This window comes from Pelodiscus sinensis, chromosome 3 (assembly GCF_052426305.1).
Source record: "Pelodiscus sinensis isolate ZL-2025 chromosome 3, ASM5242630v1, whole genome shotgun sequence".
Classification (NCBI taxonomy): Eukaryota; Metazoa; Chordata; order Testudines; family Trionychidae; genus Pelodiscus; species Pelodiscus sinensis.
In genome coordinates this window covers 9,291,990-9,300,439 of record NC_143054.1, presented here as the reverse complement: position 1 = coordinate 9,300,439, position 8,450 = coordinate 9,291,990, and the positions used below count along the sequence as shown (strand labels likewise).

Here is an 8,450-nt window from a genome sequence, read left to right as displayed (position 1 = left end):
AGCTGGCCACAATGAAACATCCAAAGAGCTAAATCTACATAAATGTCTCTAGGAACAAATTGCTTGGCCACATTTATAGACTGGGGAACGCAATCCTAGGAAACAATGATTATGAAAAAGGAATTGGCAGTAGAAGATACATAAGCATCTGAAAATGGATAAAATATCCTTTAGGAGCATAAAAATGAAAACCTCGATTAGGAGAACAGAAATTATTTTACCTCTGTATTTCACACTTCTGGAATACTATAGCCAGTTCTGGTGTCTTCACGTGACAAGCACAGTTGATCAGTTAGAGAATTTTTGGACAAGAGCCACAGGAATGACTAAATGATTAGATAACACGACTTATAGCGAAAGACTCAGAATGCTTAATATTTTCCGTTTAGCAACATTTTAAAGGGAATTCACATTTGAAATAATTTCCCAAGAACTGAGTTCTCTGTCTTCTGTTAGGCAAGAAGTCAGATTAGATAATCACAGTGGTCCCTTCACACTAGATGATGACAAAGGTGTTTCAGTACCAGGCAAATTGGTTGAAACTATAGTAAAGAAGAGAATTATTAGATATATGGCTGAACATAATTTGCCGGGGAAGAGTTAACATAGGTTTGTAAAGGGAAATCATGCCCCACACCTATCCATTAGAATTGTGGGAGTGGATCAACAAAAATTTTGGCAAGGTTGATGCAGTGGATATAGTGTATTTAGATTTCAGAAAGCCTTTGACAAGGTCCTTAATGAAGGCTCTTAAGCATAGCAAGTAATTACAGGACAAGAGAGAAGGTCCTCAAATGGATTTGTAACTGGATAAAAGATATAAAATAAAGGGTAGTAATAAATGGTCATTTTCAGACTACTGAGATGTAAATTGTGGTGTCCCTCAGGAGTCTGTACTGGGACTAATCCTGTTCAACATATTCATAAGTGATCTGGTAAAATAGGGAGGTGGCAAAATTTGCAGATGATATGACAGGATTCAAGATAGTTAAGTCCCAGCCAGACAGTGAAGAACTTGAAAAAATTGTACAATACTGTGTTACTGGGCAACAAAAGGGCAGATACAATTGAATGGGAATAAATGCCAAGGAAAACATAATCCCAACAATACACATAGAATGACGAGCTCTAAAATACTTGTTACCACTGAAGGAGCAGATCTTGGAATCATAGTTTTCTAAAAACATCCCCTCAATGTGCAGTGACAGTCAAGAAAAGTGAAGAGACTTTTTGAAATCATTAAAAAAAGAACAGATCATAAGGAAAAATACCATGGTGCCTCTATAGAAATGTATAGTACGCCCACATCTTGAATACTGCGTGTAGATCCTGACTACCGGATGTTAATGTGGTCACCCAAAAATGCATACTAGAAGTGGGAAAGGTACAGAAAAGGGCAACAAAGATTATAAGAGGTATGGATGGGTTCCATATGAGTAGAGATCAATAAGTCCGGGACTTTTCTTCTTGGAAAAGAGAGACCAAGGGAGGAGACGATAGATGTCTACAAAATCATCCCTGGTGTGGAGAAGGAAATACTGCTGCTCCTGCCAGCCACCTCTCTGGCCACCTGCTGGCCACCTGCTCCTCTCAGACACCCCAGCAGACACCTACCAACTGCTTGCTCCTACCAGTCATCTGCCTGCTGCCACTGGCCTTGTGATGGGTTTGAATCTGGGCCAAACCTAGTGATTCCAGCTCTTTGTGATCCCAGCTACTCAGTAATTTCAGCTCTTGGCCCACAGCGCAGGCCGACAGAAAATAAAGAGACCCCTTATGGAGTCTGATTTTGTTCTATCATTAGAACGGGATTGCGGGGGAGGGAGGTGTGGTGGAAAATAAGAGAAACAGGTTGAACCAGTCATACAGCTCATGCCTGGAGGGCGTGTAGCTTCTGGTTCAGAGTTCTGCTCCCCTGCATCTCCACCCACCCATTCACTTCACTTGAGTCTGGAAGGGAAAGGCTTGTCCATCTGAGATTCTTTACAATGAAAGCGTAAGCACTGGTGGTCATATTTTACAATTCCTACATTTAGGGTTAACATGGTTTGCGACCCCACAACAGCCAAATTAGTTATAATAGGTAAAATACCATTCTAACAATTAACCGTCCAACTGGCCTAGAGCACTGACTAAACTGTATTTACATAACCACACCCAGGATTTCTTACCCATTCCAGCTTGAACTGTATTTACATAACAACAGTTGAATACCTGGCAGAGCAAAACAAGTCTGAGTGAGCATAACCACATCCAGGATTCCTTTCCCCTTCCAACTGGCTGCATTGGAAGCCGTGATTCAGACCCTGCTTACACCTGTTAGACTAAGAATATTTGCAGAGCAAACCTCCACAGGGTGGCAGTAAAGGCATCTCCGTGACTTCAGGAAAATTCCCCTGACAAAATGTCATGTGTCACCTGCAAACCACAGAGGCGCTAGAGAGGAAAAGAACGGGAACTACATTTCTCTTGGAACGTGAGGCTTGGCATTAGTACAGGCTAAAAGATATCCCTCTGTACCATTAATTGTTTTCATGTGTAGCTTCCTTGTAAGATCCTAAAACACCAGGAAGACAACAGCAAAGATGTAGGAAAGGGTCTTCATGGCTCAAGATGGATCATAGAATCATAAAAGCGGCAAGGAGTCCTGTGGCACCTTAAAGACTAACTGAAGTGTAGGAGCATAAACTTTCGTGGGCAAAGACCCACTTCGTCAGATGCATGTAGTGGAAATTTCCAAAGGCAAGTATAAATATGCAGGACAGAAACAGGTTAGAGATAACAAGGTGAATCCTATCAAGGAGGACGAGGCCCACTTGTAGTAGCTTATCTGGAGGTATGTAGCTGATCATAGAATCATAGAACACTAGAATTGGAAGGGACCTCGAGGGGTCTTCGAGTTCAGTCCCCTGCCCTCATGGCAGGAGCCAGTACTGTCTAGACTATTCCAGATAGAGGTCTATTGAACCTGCTCTTATAACTATTGAGTTCTCTCCTGACTCAATAGCATTGGGGAGAACTGACAGCATGACAGAGAGGTGACAGCGATTTCCTGTATTCATAGCACACAGGTAATCCCTAGAAAAATTATTTTAATCCAAAAGATATTTTTGCATGTTTATGGGAGCTGTGTGGGTCACAGGAGATAAGGGTGGTCTCTCTCAACAGCAGAAGTTGATTCAAAAAAAGACCAAGACAGATAAAACAGTACTGCAAGGCCTAATTTCTAGACTGGGACGATTCAATGTGTTAATGAAATATACAAGTACCTCACACGTCCTTATACAGTGCACTCCCATTTATCCGAGTGGCCTAGGGGACATCTTCCAGTTTCAGGTAACTGGGCATTCAGAAAAAGGGAGCGTTAGAGAATTTAATGCCAGAGCTGGAGGCAGGATGAAAAGAGGGTAGGACCAAGCAGCATTTCTCCTCTGAATGATGCAGTGATGCCTTGTGGAACCACCACCAGGCAGATTGGAACCTGGGATCTCAGTGTAAGAGCTTCTATAGCTCAAACTATAAAGCCAACCAGTTGAAGAGCGCCCTTGTACTTAACTCTCACTGTAAATAGTCTAAGTGCCACTACATGGGATAGCGAACCTCACTAGGGGTGTGTCTAGATTACAGGGTTTTGTTGACACAAGTGGACTTTTGTCTGCAAAACTATAGCTGCCACTACGCTACCACTGAGTTCTCCCAACATAATGTCGATAGAACGCGGCAGTTTAGTCGACAGCGGTAAGCTTCATTCAACAAGGAATACTGCCTTTTATCGACAGAGTCCACAGAAGCCATTATTGCATCTACACTGTCCTTTGCGTCTACACTCTCATGTTGACAAAGCGGCATGTAGTCTAGATGCTCTTTCTCGACAGAAGCTTTGTCCACAGTATCTGTCGACAAAGCATCTGTCCACAAAATCCTGTAGTCTAGACGTACCCTAGGGCTGCGTCTAGATTGGAAAAATTTTGTGCAAATACTTTTAACGGAAAATTTTTTCCGTTAAAAGCATTTGCGCAATTGAGCGTCTATACTAGCATGTGCCTTTGTGAAAAAGATTCATTTTTGCTCAAAAGCATCCATGTCCAGTATAGATGCTCTCTTGCACAGGAAAGCTCCGATGGCCATTTTAGCTTTCTTGTGCCAAAAATTAAGGTGGTTTTCTGCACTTGCCCTCTTGCGCAAGAATACTTGTGCAAGAGAGCTTATCCCTGAGCGGGAGCGTCAAAGTATTTGTGCAAGAACCACTGATTTTGTACATTACAGAGTCAGTATTCTTGAGCAAATACTAGTGGCCAGTGTAGACAGGTGTTAAGATTTTGCGCAAAATCATGCCAGTATAGATGCAGAGTAGATGTGTGGGTTGCATTTGTACAGACAGAGCATAAAGGAAGCCTTAGAGAATGGTGATGGAGATAAATGAGGAAGGAAAGAAGAGAAGAAGAAATTGAGGGTGAGAGTGGAAAGTAGCTGCAGAAGACATGAGCTACCCTGGTGCTATCTGAGTACTTCCAAGCAAGTGAGGGCCTCAAGGCAGGGAATCAGCCTTACCCTTCACTATCCGTACTGGTGCTCATGCAGTCCTGGGTTGTCAGTGCTAGCGATAATCTAACAGCTCCAACCGGGCAGCTGTCTTCCGTGGCTCTTACCTCCTTCTCTCCTTCACCTCCTCTCTGCATCCCTTCTCTCTTTCCCTCCTGCCTGCTTTCCTATCTCCCCCTGTCCTTTCACACCCTGAACTCTTCTCTTTTCAGTCTTCATCGTTAAGCCTCCTTTTTTCTTTTCTTTCTTTCTTCCCTATTGGCCATCCCGAATTATATAAAACACATTAAGCCTCCTTGGTTTGTGCAAAATATCTTGTGACATATAACGAAGATTTACTGCTTTAACTCTGGTTAGCAACATATTTCTGCAAGCCACTTCCCCTTGCCCTCCCTCTGTTGCATTCCTTGGCCAACTTGATGTGACTTTGTATCTTTCCCTAGGTGGCTGTTCCTGTCACAGAGAGGACACATTTTGAAGCCAGGATTGATTCATTCTGTAATGTCTTTTAGAATCTGAGAAAGATTGGGCTAAAAGGAACCACAATGCACCCAGGTCACAGAGTCACACTGAGTTGGCCAAAGATTCTCACAGCCATTTTATATGAACACGTTTTGCCTACACTCAGTATGAAAGGCTAAATCTATGGTGGAACTACACAGGCAACACAGGATCCCATGTTTCTTAGTGGGCACAAAAATTCAAATGCCACTGGCTTCCACCCCTTTCGTATATCAATAGTATGGGTCTTTACTTCTATAGTTATCATGAAGGCTGGTGCTTCTTATGCAGGGAGGAGAAAAAAAAATCCTGGTTTCATTCATATCACTAATTGTCTCCGTTCAGATATTTAAGAAAGAAATCGCAGATCTATACATTTCTGACACATCTGATGGAAATGTTATTTATTTTATCTCTCTTTTCAAAAAGAAGTTTAACCTCTTTTTACGGGCTTGGAAGTGGGATATTTTAAATTTCCCCAAAATGTAAAATATTGATGAAATATTGTTTTAAGCAAATAAGAAAAAGCATGGACCTACAACCAATGCTTTGAAGGATCAGCTGTGTTCTGGAATTCCCCTCTGCAGTCGGATCCACTTTTAAGAGTAGTAGGAGGCATCTCATTGTCTTCAAAGGACTTTTAAACATGCAGTACATGTTTGCTGGGTGTAAATATGCACATTGCAACTACGTAGGGAAAGGAATTATTAACTGTCTTTTCTTCAAATTCTCCAGGAACCTTCATGGTGCTGTACAAATAACAACCTAATTATTAACTGATTGTAGCACAAACATTATTAACGTCCAATTTCAAAACAACATTTCAACAAGGCCACATTTCACAATCCCCAGCAGCTCATAAATAGAGATGCTCCGTCTCCTGTCTAACTTGAAGTCTTTTCTCTCCAACGACGTTGAGTTCCCAGCAACCTTCAGCCATGAAGATTCTCCACCTTCTCTTTGCTGTCTTCTTCCTGCTGCTGCAAAGCTCTCCAGGTAAGAGCATAATGGCATGAAGGGACAACATAGGGGAATGTCTGTGAGTCTGTTGTAAGATTTTCTAGAATTTTGCATCATATAGTTTCAACTTTTTTTTTAAAGTGTCCTATAGTTTTCAGCAGGGATTTGACATTTGACTGGAGTATAGTGCAGGGGTGAGAAAGGTGGCATTAAAGTTCCTATTAAAGTCTATTCAGATTTGGTTGAACTATCAACTAAAATAATATCCCTACCATTTTACCTCCTGGAGTCCCGCAGGATTGGTTCCTGGTGCTACGCTAGTGAAATGCCAAGCAATGCACATTGGAAAACATAACCCCAACAATACACATGTGGTGATGGGATCTAAAATACTTGTTACCACTGAAGAAACAAATCTTGGAATCATAATTTTCTGAAAACACCCACTCAAAGCGCAGTATCAATCCAAAGAAGTGAAGAGATTATTTGGAATCATAAAAAAAGGAACAGATCATATGAAAAAATATCATGGTGCTTCCATAGACTCTCACATCTTGAATACTGCATATAGATATGGTCATCCCAAAAAGTATATTGGAATTGGGAAAGGGACAGAAAAGATTAGCGGTATGGAAGGGCTTCTGTATGCGGGGAGATCAATAAGACTGTTTTAAAACAGTCTAATATGAATCATCTGAAGGGCCACATTTTGGCAACATTCAGCCTGTCTGGAATTTCTAAGCCTGGCAATTGGCTATTGAAATAGTAATCCCAAGAGCTGTCTTCACAAGCCTGTCTCTGCAGAGTCTCAAAGACAATGAGGCGTTCTCACTGGAAGGGGTTTGTTCAAACACTTCCTTGTCTAGATGTTTCAGCCACCCAATCCAGCACTGAGCCAGTTCATTACAGCTTCGGCAAAAAAGTACAGACATTTCCATACTATCAAAGATCTAGAGAAAGGGGGGATGGGAAGAGAATTGGACTGGCATGGCCTGCCTCAGTAAACTGGAGACTCAATTATTGAAAGCCATCCCTCATGTTGCAAACAGAGCTTTTGATTAGTTTTTTGTATGAATAAAAATCAAGACATTTTCTCTGTGCAGGATACACCCAGTTTGTCAGTGACCCCTACGCATGCAGACGTGCAAGGGGCTTTTGCCGCTCTCGATGCTATCCCCAATTTTTGACTATTGGAACTTGCGGTTTTGCACAGAGCTGCTGTAAAAGGAGAAGGGTAAGTTCAGGATTTAACGTGTGAGACATGACAGTGTAAACGGAATATTGGTGTTCCTCTTTTCTGTCGCTGCTCTTTCATGACCTTGGAGGCTTGGAACACAGTACACAACTCTGGGACATGGGAGAAGAAGATATTTTGTGCTGCCCTAATTCTGGACTATATAGAGTTTATGTGTTACAGTAACCACATAGGTGCTTTACCTATGGCTTGCCCACAGCTTGAAGCAGCACCAAATCTCCAAGGTTAAACCATGTATGCCTGAACATGTGACAGTATTGTGACTGGGGGTAATGCCGGTTAACGAAGTTTTCTGATTAACACAGTTCTGGATAGCAAAGGTTTCACAGTATCTTCCTTCAGTTTTTTTTTAATTTATTGCCTATATACTTCACTGATGTGGTTCTCACTGTAAGTGCAGGGAATGTTTCAGGAAGGGCCTTTGTAAAAAAATGTGACTCTGCCTCTTTTATTGGATAGTTGGGGTACAGGGATGGAAGACCCATGTTCAGAAGCCAGACCCATTTCCTTCCAGAGTCAGGTGGGCAGCCAGTTCATGTGTTTTGATATAATTGACTGTGTTGATTAAAACTCTGTAGCAGCATATTGCAGTCTGGAAAATGAATCCCCTGCTCCGCCATTAACCAGAGATATTTGCACTCAACGTTCAGTGTTGGGGAAATGTCTGCTGTACCTTCGGCTTAAAATGCAATGGTCTGTTGTTCTTCTTTTGATGGATATAAACCTTGAGTGTGACCGTTTCTTCTTTTTGTATTTTGTAGATCAGGGAGTGAGCGAGGGCAGCGGAGATAATTAATGCAGGATCTCTGGGAATCTGGCAGAGGACGCCTGGCTTCTAACGTCATTGGATTCTTTTCTTCTAGACTGCAATGAATCTTGCAAACCTTAAAATCTACAAGGGAGCCCTTGTGTCACCTCTACTAGCTTCTTCCTCTCCTTATAATAAAAGTACCTGCTTGTAGTGCAGCATCACAAACATGTGTGTGAGTGTTTTGATTGACGTTTTCGGGTTGTGTGGCTATTTCTTTTCTATAACATTACTTTTTAAAAGACAATTGCATGTGAATAAACTAAAAGGCCACCTTCATTTGTTAAATCCACCGGGGAGTGTTCTGAGACCAGGGGATGTACATTTTAATGGGTTTCCCTATGATCACGTGGATCCATTTTTGCATGTTCCTTTGTCTCTTTA

The 8,450-nt window shown here is 41.8% G+C and overlaps 1 protein-coding gene across 2 annotated transcripts; it reads left to right on the top strand.

Moving 5' to 3' along the window:
* The first annotated feature begins 5,853 nt into the window (after window positions 1-5,853).
* Window positions 5,854-8,234, top strand: LOC102452755 (lingual antimicrobial peptide-like). 2 transcript variants are annotated; one of them, XM_006127498.5, is made up of 4 exons: window positions 5,854-6,039; window positions 7,107-7,237; window positions 7,718-7,778; window positions 8,020-8,234. In XM_006127498.5, the coding sequence occupies exons 1-4, from the start codon at window positions 5,982-5,984 to the stop codon at window positions 8,052-8,054; spliced, it is 285 nt and encodes a 94-aa protein (XP_006127560.1). In that variant the 5' UTR covers window positions 5,854-5,981; the 3' UTR covers window positions 8,055-8,234. The 2 variants fall into 2 exon arrangements, 1 of the variants encoding a protein (XP_006127560.1); XR_332360.5 differs by lacking the exon at window positions 7,718-7,778 and having other exon boundaries at window positions 5,869-6,039.
* Window positions 8,235-8,450: the final 216 nt, after the last annotated feature.

Coding starts and splice junctions, on each gene's coding strand:
- LOC102452755 (XM_006127498.5), top strand. CDS start 5,982: ATGAAGATTCTCCACCTTCTCTTTGCTGTCTTCTTCCTGCTGCTGCAA. Junction 6,040..7,106: donor GCTGCTGCAAAGCTCTCCAG/GTAAGAGCATAA, acceptor TTCTCTGTGCAG/GATACACCCAGTTTGTCAGT. Junction 7,779..8,019: donor CCATTTCCTTCCAGAGTCAG/GTGGGCAGCCAG, acceptor TGTATTTTGTAG/ATCAGGGAGTGAGCGAGGGC.